Below are 13,197 nucleotides of genomic sequence, written 5' to 3' on the forward strand. Positions count from 1 at the left end.
AGGCTGTGTTCTGTTCTGCATGGACCGCCGTGGGCACGCGATGGCACGCACAACGCTGTTCTGCTGTGCGCTGCACCACAGGCTCCTGACCTACTCCCTCAACTGTTCACTTACATTCTTGGGATTAGGAAGACCATGTGATGAAAACACTCTCTCACGCTCAGGTTTATAGAGCACGGATTCTTTCTTTAGGACAATGTCCAGGGATTGGCTGAGCAGGTTAAACAGTGCGATGGCTGTAAGCCTTTAACATCCTTTCCCAAAAGTTTTCCTACAGTTGGGAACCTCTCCTAGAAACGGTGCATTACTGTACCCACAGAGAGGATTTTATAGGCAACAACAAAGCAGACTCAACCACAGGGTGATCAGATCCACATGCGTTAGAAGACGATCGTGCCAGAAAGGCCGGAGACAGACAGTCAGGAGATCAGAATGACAGAATTTCTACAGCTACACTTTACATCAGAAAGTCTCCAAAAGAAATGCCTCTTATAAAAGGGCCAGAGCGAATCTTCAAAAAGGAAAAAAGAGCGGGAGAAAAAGTCAGTACCAAATGACCAAAAATTTTTATTTCACTAAAGTTCTATTTCATGCGTAAGCACGAAAGTCTCCCCTGTTGATTAGACTTTGGCAATTAAAAAAAAAAACCAAAAACCAAAAACAAAACAAAACAAAAAAAACCCCAACAAAACAACGAACCAAGCAGCCTTGTACAGAACAGTGAAAACGCCAAGGACAAGGGTTGTCTACAGTTTAACTGTAGGATAAATAGATATATATTTGTAAAAGGCCTCCCTCTCTTTGGCCATTTCAACTCTCAGTTCAGATCATTAAATACAGACATGTTTCCAACATCACTTCTTTACTTCTCCGAGATCTTCAATGCTGTCATCATCCACCTGTGAAAGAAGAGAACTGAATTTCAAGAGGATGCTATCAGGAGACTGGCAGGGAGGCTGCTACCTCACACACATACAGGCTTTTCCTCAGATGCACAGGGTCAACCGACTCACCTCTGGCCACTTCTCCTGAATGACATCGATTATGTCATCTGTAAAATCTCCCTGAATGATGATCTCATCCTCCCCCGTGACTGAGGCACCGCAGGAGAATTTCTGAGCAAAAAATCTTTGTGCTTCTTTAAGATCAATTTCTGAGTTGTAACAAAAAGAAAGAATACTGTAATCAGAATTGTGGGGCAAAGAATTCTTCCATTTAAGAAACTTTAATCTGCCATTTAAATTCATAAAGCAGAAGAAGATTTCCTAAAACAGATTTCTTTAAGAGGCTTCCTATTTCTTTTAAACTACTGTATCAAGTGGTCAAATAAAGTACATCAAAAGGCATTACCCTTTTTTAAAATACACACACACACACACATTCTGAGCACTGCATTTAAAATAGGAGTGACACTCTTATTTTCATCCCCTTCCACAGAAGAACTGTTTACAACCCAGAAGCGAATCTCGATATTTACAATGACAGTTTTATAATATTTGTTGTCACATGAAGGAACCTTGTTTTACGTTTTTACCCTAGTTTTCACTACTGTCTCAAGGTCTCTGGGGACCAGAATGACTCTGGAGTCAGGCAGTCGGCCACTACCCGTCTCCCCCCATCCTCATCCACCACTGTCAGAGGGGACGAGTCACGGTCTATGCTCGGCCAGCAAGGCTGCACAGACCCCACAGATCAGACCACTCCCCGGAACAACAACCTTCTGAGATGGGAACTGAACTCACACAGGGAAGAAGAGGGTCGAGGGCTGCTACACGTGGGGAATCGCAACTAATGTCATTTAAAAAAAAGCAGCACAGAAACTGTCAAATGAAAACCCAGTTCTGTTGTGTAAACTTTCATTAAAAAGAAGACATATAATCAACCGACTGTAGTTAGAAAAGCATTTCTAACCTCATTTTGTCTTTTCTTAGTAAAAACCAGACGTGTAAAGTTTCTACGATCCCATGTTAAAAAGAGACAGAGCACGGCGTGCACCTTTCCCACTGTAAACGCACTCGGACCTGACCTTACCGAAGGTGGCGAGGCCACACACTCTGGTGACGTATTTCTTCTTTGCTCTGGGTATCTTGGCGATTGTCACCTTCTGTGGCACAGTCTTCTTTTTCTGTTTGATCTGACCCCTTCCACCTTTATTTAAGGAGAGGTCAGCATTAATACTTTGGTTTTTCCTATGACTAATCACAGAATACTATCTCTTTAAATTTAACTTTTCAAAGGTACAAAAAAATTGGTTTTTAAACATATTCCCTCAAATACAAAATCAGTAAACAACACGTATGAACATGCATTCAACAAACGATCATTGAGACACCACGGCAGCTTTGCTCAGAGGGCGTGGCTGGGCTTCTGGAGGACAAGGTGACCCAATCTAAGTTGGGTCTTGACGCATGAGGGGCTGCCCAGGTGAAGGATAATCAAAGGCTTTCCAGGACACAGGACAGGAACGAGCACAGAGATCAGAAAAGGGATTCTACTGGGAAACTGCACTCACTAGGATGCGGATTCATTCATCATGGATTACGTGGCAGATAAAGCCAGAAAAGCAAAGATCACAGACAAGTCCCCATGAGGCCAGTCCACCGAGTTCTGGCAACTGGGCACTGGCGAAGAGAAGCCATAGAAAGAGGCTGGAGGGGCGAAATGACCAGGGCTCCCTCGATGACAGTGAAGAGGGGGCTCACAAAGACAGCTGGAAGGAAAGGCAGTGAGGAGATTCCAGGACTGACTCAGGCAGAACTGGCTACAATCGGAGGGCAGACAGAGCCCGGAAGAGGGAGGGGAACTTACGACTGCACTCCACGTGCCAACGGACAGAGGCTAAGTTGGCTCTCGGGTGTGTGCCTTAGAGGTCTGCATACAGACTGGGCGTTTAGTAGCTGAAAAGCAGCAGACCGAAAGCAGACTTTTTTATTTTGGAAGAGCTGAGTCTGAGGTGCCTGTGTGACCCGGGCAGGGCCTAGCAAGGCAGGCTGAGGAATCCTAAGTGTCCAGTGGGCAGATCTGACGGTGCGTCTGGAGGGAGCTGCACCAACCGCCCACTGGCAACACCTCTCTGGCACTGAATCCACCAGTGGCTCTGCAGAAGGACAGGCCATCTCCTCACGTGCCATTTCCATCCTCAGAAGCCCAAGGGAGGGTCAGCCGTGAATCTCTGACAGCACAGCGATGAGGTTGAGGAGAGTGGAGTGGTGGCAGAAGGGAAGATGTGGCAGCACTATTTAGAGACAATAATCCAACGTTGTCGTGCTGATTCAAACACACAGAGACCCTACAGGAAAGAGAGGAACAGTCCCCTAGGCTGTAATCTTTACGGAAGAAGACGGCCTCATCTTTCTCCTGCCGAGTGGCCACAGGATTTGAACTGACAACCTCTCAGTCTGCACTGACACACTTAAATCTGTTGGGCCAGCAGGGCTCCTTCCTATCAGATGGGGAGAAAAAACCAATGAAGTCATCAGCTGAGAACAGGAACCAAAGGACACACTGAGGGGGTGGTGGCGTGAGAGGGGGAGCAGGAGAGAGCAGGGGCAGGTGGGGGACCAGCTACCAAAGCCTTCGAGGGCCAGGAGGAGGAGCGTCTGGTCCCGCCTTCTTGCTAAGCTTTCAAAAGTAACAAGGCAAGGATAAAGCTTACATAAATGCACCGACACTGGTTCAACAGGATGCACAGGCCTTTAATAACAAGGCAGCAGAGTTTTAATGCCGTAAACAATCCCCCCACGCAAAGCAGCAAGCTTGAAGGTCCAACACACTGCAAAGGCCCCAGTCACACCACAGCCGGGCAGCCCTCCGAGGATAGACTCTCACATCCTCCGGCCAATACACACGTGACGGTCAGGTACCAGGCGCACACGCTCGCTCTGGGAACGAATCTAAACACAGACAGGAGGAAGTCCTACCTCTCTTCTGCTTCTTCTTTTCCTCCTCCTCCCCTGCCGTTCCTTGACCCTCGCTGATTCCAGCTTCTTGTTTGGGGGAATTGCCTAGACAGACAAACGAAACGCAAAGGCATCACCACCGTTCAGACTGCCTTTAATGAAAGAAATCACCTCCCAAGCACGCCCAAACCGACAGGACACTTAGAAAAACCACGTTAGTGTCTAGATTCGAAGGACAGAAAGCAATAAGGCCTTTGCGAGGTGAAGATTAGGATTTTCTTTTTAGCCACATAAAAAACCCAGGTTCTGCAGCAGTGATAGGATTTAAGGAGATTGATTTTGTTACCAGGAAGTCTACCCTGGAGGAGAGATGCCTCGCCTCCAAGGCCTTCAACCCTATCCTGGGCAGACCACCCCCTGGCTAACTCTTAACACCACACGGGAGAGGGGGAGGGCTTCTCAGCTGACCACCAACGGTGCCTGTGCACTACCTGCCTCCAAAGGCCCAGATCCAGCTTCAGGGCTCGTGCTTCATAGAAAATCGAAGCAGCCGTGAATCACCCCTGGACTCTAGGCTGGTTTTTTGGCTTTATTCTCCGACTAAGGCGCTATGATGGGCATAGCCAGTAAGTGCTTGGCTGTTAAGCCGGGGGACCAGGGTTCACACCCACCAGCTGCTCCCCTCTGCTTCTGTGAAGATTCAGCCTTGGAGAAACCCCCCACGCAGCGGTCCCCTGTCCTGTGCCAGGTCTGCTCGGGTCAGAATCAACTGGATGAGTTTGTGTTGTGCTCCCAGCCTAGGTAATCCTGTCCACCAATCAGGCTGAACAAAGCTAATCTCTCCTCTCAGTTTCCACCCCAGGCACCCGCAGTGTCATTCTTCTAGTCACTGAGACCAAAACCTGAAAATGCCTCACAGCTCAGAAAACCTAGGTCGTCTGTGCACCTGTGCTTCCCCCGGACCCACGCAGCTCTGTCTGGAGTTACTGCATCTCCTGAGGAGATTCCTGCAAGGCTCTCCCCATCCCACCCTCCATCTATTCTCAACATGGCAGCCACAGTAAAGCTGCTCAAACAGGTTTCGTTCTGCTCAAAACCTGCCTTCTGACAGTGAAAGCCAGGATGGCTACAAGGCCCTAAAAAATCTACACCCCACTGTGCCCGATTCTGCTTCCTCCAGCTCCTTCAAATCAGTTCCATACACAACGGGTTCTTGGCTGCAGGCTGCCTCAGGGCCTTTGCACCAGCTGTGGCCACCACCTGACATGTTTTCCCACAGACACCCACATGGTTCACACCTCACCTCCTTTAACTGGACAAGCGTCACAAGAAGTGTGTCGTGGGATAAAACAAAGTCTGAAAATGTGCTTGTCCCTAAACCAGGAAATCTTTTTTCTATAAACTGACCCACTGAATCTCAGAAAGAAGACGCACAGAGTGGTGTAGCGTCCCGTAGAAGATATTTTAATCCACGAACTTAATGTTCCATGAAAAACCTCCCCACTGGCATCAAGCTCATTCCAAGCCACAGTGACCCTTGCAGGACATAGTAGAATTGATCCATAGCTTCTAAGACTGCAATCTTTACAGAAGCAGAGGTCTGGGTTAGCACTTAACTACGGTAACCAGCTACCTTGCAGCTGTGATATCCTAGGAATATTGCCTTAATTTTAGAAAGAACATCAGATACACATTTTCTTCAGGTCCAAAAGCTTTGATGACAGGAAAAGAAAATGTTCTTACCTACACTAAGCTTTGCAAACTCCTTCGGAAAATTCTTCTCTAACCATTGTCTACATTTAGCAACATCTGGCATGTATTCACAGTACTGGGGAGAGAAAAACAATAGATTTAACCATTGCAAGAGTCACAGCAGAACATTTCAATCAACCACATGTTTTCATGACAAAGCATTCCCTCCACCTGCTGTCCAAGGAATCATGGACCGACCTACCTTCTTCCCCACAGGAGAGGTATACCCTCTCAAGGGCCAGGAAACACATCGTCAAAAACCAGAAACTAAAAAGAGGGGTCAGGGACCGCCTCACTGGATCAATTCATCTCCTCTCCATCAGAGTGAAGGACCACTAGGAAAATGACTAAGTGGTTACAGAGAGGCCTGGGCAGACGGGGCGGAAAACGCAGAACAAAATCCAAAACCATAATGGAAAGCCAGATACCCTGGTTTAATGGAGGTTAAGGGGAGCTCAAGCCTGTGGCCCCCGACACCCCTCAACCTGGCACTGAATCCAGCCCCAGGATTTACCTTGTGGACAACAAGAGCAACACAGGAAGTCTATCCTCCTCAGCGTAATCAATCACTGATGATCAGAACAAGGGGCAGGAGAGAAGGATGGACGGAAAGCCAGGACAGAAGTAGGGAGGAGAGTGTTGTCGTTACATCCTGGGACTGCAACGATCGTGATCAAACAAAACACGTACACGCTCTGGGATGGAACACTAAAGCGCTCAGTAAGCCTTCACCCAAACTGAAAAGGAACAAAGAAACAGGACCAGGTCCCCCTGGGTCTTGCTATGGGCAGATAGATTGGAAGTTTATTAACAAATTCTAAAGTTTTGGAGACAATTTATGCTCACTTTCCCCTCTACTTGGTTATGAAGACCAAGATTCAAAGGAACCAGTGTAGAGGACTAAGAACCCACCTGGACCGTGGTCAAGGCTAACTGAGACCAGAGACCTAGAGGGTGCCTGGCTACCACTGCCAGTCGTCTGAGTGACACAACGGAGGGTCCCAGATAGAATGGCAGAAGGAGGAGATTAAAAAATTCAAATTCCGAGAGAGCTCTGGTGGCCTAGTGGCAAGAAGCTAAGCTGCAATCCTGAAGGCACGCGGTTCGAATTCACCAGATGCTCCGCTGGGGAAAAAAAATTCAAATTCCGAAAAAAAAAGACCAGCTCTACTGGACCAACAGACTAGAAGTACCCCTCAAGACTATCAGCCTAAGACAGTCTTTGAACTTGGAATGGAAGCTATTATTTCAGCCAAATAATAGACTGGCTTGTAAAATATACTATCACCAGTCAACATGGTCACTCCTCAGATGACCCTATGAAACCACAGTTAACATTTACCCAGAAACAAAGACAAGGGAGACAAGGACGGGCCTAGACGTCAGGTCAACATAAACAGGACGGAGGTAACGAAACCACTGACCCACTGTGGAAAAGGTACTCTATGTAATAAAAAGAGTTAAACGGGAACTTAATTTGCTGTGTAACTTTTCACTTTAAACACTTTAAAAAAAATGGTTACAATTCTGCTTAACTAGCTGGCAATTTTTGCAAAGGTCCAAACTGTATAGCCAACTGAAAAACACGTATGTTAGTCAAAGTCACCAGGATTTATGACCACAAAATTCCAAGAAGCAACAGTTCTCTCTCCTGGCTGCTGCTGGTTGACACTGACTCACGACCAAGCAGCGAACTGCCCCACAGGATTTGTCCGTGGCTGTGCGTCTTGCTGGAAGCTGACTGCCACACCTTTCTCCCTGGAGTGGCCAGTGGGTTCAAACACTGACCTTTAACTTTAAGGTGGTTTGTGCCGCTGAGTCAGAATCAACTCTCTAGGGGGTTTTAGAAGCTGTGAACAGCATGGCAGGACATGCCCCGTTTTCTCCTATGGAGCAACTCATGGATTCAAAGCACCTGTCCTTGTGCCCTCTTTAACCGCTGTTGCTGGGCACTGTGGAGTGAGTCATAACCGACCAGGCGCTGAGCCTCCAGCCGGTGTTCAGAGGCTGTAAATCACACAGGAGACTGCCCACCCTTCTCCCACGGAGCAGCTGGTGGGTTTGAACAGCGTGGCTTTGGGTCTGCAGCGCAGCCTCTTACTACTAGGCCACAAGAGCTCCTAACTTACCCATGAGAAAGCCTTTAAAGTTCTCTGTGCAAGACTGAGCCTCAACCACTGAATGACAAGGAAACTAGGAGATAGGCGAGAAAAGTTTGCAAGTTATCTCTAAAAAAAGGAAACGAAATCAAACCCCAAACCGTAATACATACAACAGACCATACCAGGAAACACTGTCTTTATGATCTGAAATCATCTGAATCACAATCTTAGCTGGTCTACAAACGAAAATTCAGACTGGAACCTTGTATTAGTAGTCCTTATTTTTTTAACATTGTTAAATTTACATATAATTTACATGTAATAAGCATATTCAAAAACCAGGGGGAAAATTGTAGCTGCCTAAGTTAACAAAAGGGAGTATTTGAAAAGGACTTACCTCTACTGGTAATGAACAGACTGGAGAAACGGAGACAAGGGAAAAAAGGAGAAAGATGTGACATTTTAACATAGGGTTCATTGAAAGACTTCATGTCTATTTTCTTCCTCTCACTTGTCCATATCCTGCTTTGTACATACATGAGTTTCCCCATGTGGGTTTTTTAAACCACACCCCCTCACTGCTGCCAAGCCAGCATCAACTCCCAGCTGAGCCTCGAGTGGGATTTTGGAGGCCGTAAGCAACGGGAGGGCACTGACTTTCTCCCTCGAAGCTGCAGGTGGAACTCGATTCACCTTTGGTTTGCAGCACTACTTACGGTTTCCACCAAGAGAGCCACACAGCGTCGTCACAGACACTATCTTGATTTCTGCATCTACCCAACAGCAGTCCCTTCAGTGCACTGTTCTTGCTAGGAACCCACAAACAGAATCTGATCCTAAAAAAACACATCAGCCCAAAACGAGGGATGTTCTACGAAATGACTGGCTTGTATCCCTCAGTACTGATGTCCTGAAACTCCTAACAGTCAAAACAGATGATCGTGTACACTTTAATTAATCTAACTCTATGTGTCCACATCAGTCTCTGAGAATCGGCATCAACAAGAAGGTAATGAATAAGGAAACACGCATGCCAGTTTTCACTGCTGAATGTGAGATTCAATTGTCTTTTTTTCTATCAAGGATATAATGTGGACAATTGAGAGAAATCGTAATAAGACTAAATAACAGCATCAATGTTGAGAGAAATGAGAATCAACAGAATATGTGTGTGTGAGTGAGAAGTCTGGAGGAAGACAGTCAGGAATTTTTATATTATTCTTAAAATTTTTCTTAAAAAAATTTCTTTATACTATGCAGGATGTTAATTATAAAATTTTGGTGGAGGTTAAGAGGTGGTCTCGGTAAATTTTTCTGTATGTTTAAATACTTTTATAATCGAAAAAGTTAGGGGACATCAAAGTAAAATCACGCATCATTTTAAAAGTTTTATACCAAGAAATGTGAAACATTCCAAGGTGAATTTCTCAACCGCTGCAATCTACCCAGCTGGCTCTCCAGGTCCATCTGCAGGATCTCTCTTTTCTGTGGGTGTTAAATTTATTGAAGCTTACTCCGTGACCTTATATATAGTCTTTATTACCACTGTTTTTGTGTTTACTATGTTTTGATAGGGATTTTTTGGGGGGGAGGCCGGTGATAAAAACTTGCATTTTGAATTAGCTGGACTCAGTTTAGAGGATCCCAATTTTGTTGGCAACATCCAAAGCATCATAGTCAGGAGCAAGTCGAACACAGGCCTTCTTCTCTCCATCAGGCCTAATCAAGGTGTTGACCTTGGTCAGATCAACGTCACAGAGCTTCTTAACAGCTTATCTGATTTGGTGCTTGTTGGCCTTGACATCCACAATGAACACGTGTTGTTATCTTCTATCTTCTCCATGGCTGACTCAGAGGTCAGGGGAAACTGGACGTGATGGTATAGTGGTCAAGCCTGTTTCTCCTGGGGGTGCTCCCCCGGGGGTATCTGGACTGCATCCGGAGTCTCAGCATCTTAGGCCACCAGAAGAGGGGTGACGTGTGAATATTCTTCTTACCTGTGGATGCCCTTCAGGATGCCTTCTTGTCTTCTAACGCTTTTGCTTTGGCTTCAGTTTTAAGAACAGCAGGGATTTCCTTCCTCACTATGGTGCCATCTCTGTAGAAAGGCTCTCTCCACGGATTTTTTTAAAAAATTTTTATTTTATATTGGTTTGCGTACAAAATTCATATACATTGTGTTTCACACTTTCTCAAGGATCTCCTTTTTTTAGAGCTTCTCTCTGTTCCTCAAAAAATATATACTTTCTACCATCAGAACCTAAGGCTTCTGGAGACCAAATCTTTCTTTCTCTTCCTCCCTGATGCCAATTTCAAAGCACTTGTACTCTTTCCTTCAGATAAATGCATCACATTGGGAAAAGGAACCCATCATTCATCTCCAAACGAAACCCTTCTCAACGTCACCACTTTTTTCAAGAACCTCAGCAACACGCCCAAGGTCGCAGGCCTGCTAAGTGCTGGATTCAGTAAGCAAAGCCTGCTCTAAGATCACATGGTTCGGATGGTAACACTTAACGACTCTTCTCCAATCCTTGGGCTCCAGACAAGGTTTCGTTACCACTCACAAAAACGCGGGGAACCCAAGAACGGAGACCTTGCCTGACTTCTTCACTACCTGGACCCCAGTATCTGAAACCCTGCTCACAAGTGCTCAGAAATAATCACTGAGAATAAATGCATTGACGTGAGCCTTCAAATTTTTCTCAAACATTCCAAGGCACTGAGAGAAAAAAAATACAGCACTTCTACACATAAATTGTTTATACTGAAAATGGTGGAGGGGCCATTCAAACAAAGCAAATCCTGAGTAAATAGACTATTTTGATGCTATTGCTCAATGCATAGTACAACAGAATGAACACTGCCTAGCCCATCCTCCTAACAACTCCCACGGCGTCAGTCCAGCTCAGTCTTCCTCTTTCGTGCTGATTCTCTACTTTACCGAGCACGCCATCTTTGTTCAGGGACAGGTCATAACCAAAAAACATCCAAAGTTACACCATCCTTGCTTCTAAAATCCGAGTTTCCAAATATATTTGTTCCTTTATCTGGCAGTCCATAGTATATAACATTGTCTGCAAATACATTTCTAAGGCATTAATTCTTCAATCTTTCTTACTCATTGTCCAACTCTTGAAACCATCAGGCAGCTGAAGACAACATGGCTGGAATCAAGTGCATCTTAAGTTTATAAAATGACATCTTTGCTGTTAAACACTTTCAAGAGATAATTCTGCAGTTCATACAGAGTACAATGTTATTTGATTCTTTTTTTTATCTGTGTGTGTGTGTGTGTGTGTGTGTGTGTGTGTACCGTCAAATTGGATCTGACTGGTACAGGAGGAGATAGTCCCTCCTTCCGTGGCAGAGCATCTGGTGGATTCGAACCATGTGCCTCTGGGTTTGCAATGCAGCTTCTTGCCACTAGGCCACCAGAGCTCCCCTTGTTATTTGATTCTTAACTGTTGATTCTGTGGATGTTGATTTTGGAACCTAGTAAAAATAAAACCCCTGGTAATGCCAACGTTTTCTCTGTTTATCAGATGCTACTTATTGGCCCAGAGATAGGATTCCTGACTGAAGTCTTTGATCTCCATCACAGAGCACTTAAAGCTCTCTTCACTTTCAGCAACAAGGTTGTGTCATCTGCGTATCACAGGTCTACCTCTAATCCTAATGCCACATTCTTCAGAGTCCAATTTATCAGATTTGCTTATTGTACAAAGTTGAAATCATGTAATACTTGTTAGCTGAGTTCAAATGAACATAATTAAGTTCCTAAACTTCCACAATGTTATCCATAATTTGTCAAATGGCTTTAAACAGTGAATAAGACTGATAAACATACTCTGGTCTGTACTTTGAGTCCAGAGCATTTATTTCTCATTTTCCCCAGCTTCAACTCGAATTTGCGCATGAGCAATTGATAGTGTCAATCTCTGGCCTTGCTGTAACATCTCTTGCTGTAAGTTTATCCAGCAATCCCTTCCACATATGTAATCTATATCATTTCACGCATTTCACCTGGCAAGATCCATTACGTATTGTCGCTGCTTATTGTGTTAAAAAACACTATTTCAAAAAAAAAACAACAAAACACTATTTCCAACATTCTTGCAATAATTTATCATGTCATAATCAGTATCAATCCTGTTACTGAGGTGATTCTTTTAAACCGCTGATGTAACTTTTGCACTCGTCACCAGTACTTTTTAATATACTTTGTAGAAACTAGTGAAAATCTTCAAGTTCATCTGTGCCATCGTAGTTGATACGTAACTTTGAAAAGCTATGTTATCTCAATTGTTATTTAAACAAAGACTACCCTGATATCCATTTCTCTGCTCATCTGCTATGTCCACAGACATGCACCAAATCTTTTCTCATATGTCATTCCCTCAGCCTTGAACCTAGTCCTTACTAAGTCCTTAGATATCTTCCAGAAAGTCCTCCTTCGGCAGCCAGACTAGCACTTAAATATCAGGCTGAAAAGATCTTTATCATATGTCTATTCTAACTGCCATGTGGGGCACCTATTAACGCACCTAGGTGCCAACCAAAAGGTCAGTGGTTCAAACCCAGCAGAGGCTGGAGGGGAGGAAGGTGTGAGAGTCTTGCTTCTGTAAAGATTCACAGCCTTGGAAACCCTGAGACAGTGCTGTTTTGTCCGGCAGCACTGCTATGAACTGGAATCGACTTGAGGGTAATGGGTGGGCATTACAACTGCTGGTCCTTGAATGGCACAGAGGCTTTGTGCTCTGCTACTAAAAGTTAGCAATGTGACCCGAGCTGCGGCGTTAAAGATCTGCTTCTGTAAAGATTGAGACCAAGACAAACCTTCCCCAGCTGAGTTCCACTCTGTAACATGTGGGGTTTGCCTTGAGTCCGAAGTGACTTCACAGCAAAGGAGAAAACATTTCACCTGGACCGTAAGCTTCTCCACGTGGAACGCCAAACACCGTCACACAGCTCACCCGCTGAAGTGGATTGCATTCCAACTCGCAACAACCGCACAGGACACTGCAGAACTGCCCCAGAGGACTTTCCAAAGCCCTCAATCTTTAAGAGAGAATTTTTCATCGCTCTTCTATGTGAGTGACTGGTGGGCTCGAACCACCAACCTTTCACTTAAAGAGTTTCATTTTAACCCACCAATGTTCTTTTGGCCAAACAAGTTTATGTTAACCCGTGTTTCGACATGCAAACCCATCTCTTGCAAGGATTCATCAAATATCAAAAGCAAGAGAAGAAAGAAAAAAAAGAGTTTAACATGACCAAACGTGGAACTAGGGAGGCCCGGAGGCCTCTTCCTGCAGCACTTACCTCCGCAATAAAGCACGCGAAGTGGGTAATCTGTATCCGGCCTGGCAGCGTTGCTCTTCGGGTCTCCTTTACAGTCAGGCCCGCTGGAATCAGAAAGGTCAGTAGCCATCTCACACACC

The 13,197-nt window shown here is 45.1% G+C and overlaps 1 protein-coding gene across 1 annotated transcript in view; it reads right to left on the reverse strand.

Moving 5' to 3' along the window:
• Positions 1 to 854: 854 nt before the first annotated feature.
• The window catches only part of DENR (density-regulated protein), a 13,115-nt gene continuing 772 nt past the window's right edge, over positions 855 to 13,197 (reverse strand). The window contains exons 2-8 of the mRNA XM_006894640.1: positions 13,079 to 13,197; positions 8,151 to 8,170; positions 5,643 to 5,727; positions 3,921 to 4,004; positions 2,032 to 2,148; positions 1,014 to 1,153; positions 855 to 899 (exon numbers count right to left, since the gene is read on the reverse strand). The exon at positions 13,079 to 13,197 is cut by the window's right edge and continues 3 nt beyond it. Coding sequence (XP_006894702.1) covers positions 855 to 899; positions 1,014 to 1,153; positions 2,032 to 2,148; positions 3,921 to 4,004; positions 5,643 to 5,727; positions 8,151 to 8,170; positions 13,079 to 13,187 — 600 coding nt within the window. The 5' untranslated portion in view covers positions 13,188 to 13,197. The remainder of the gene's footprint in view (positions 900 to 1,013; positions 1,154 to 2,031; positions 2,149 to 3,920; positions 4,005 to 5,642; positions 5,728 to 8,150; positions 8,171 to 13,078) is intronic.

The sequence above is a fragment of the Elephantulus edwardii genome, unplaced genomic scaffold (assembly GCF_000299155.1).
Source record: "Elephantulus edwardii isolate Elephantulus edwardi_28Jun2011 unplaced genomic scaffold, EleEdw1.0 scaffold00148, whole genome shotgun sequence".
In the NCBI taxonomy this organism is placed as follows: domain Eukaryota; kingdom Metazoa; phylum Chordata; class Mammalia; order Macroscelidea; family Macroscelididae; genus Elephantulus; species Elephantulus edwardii.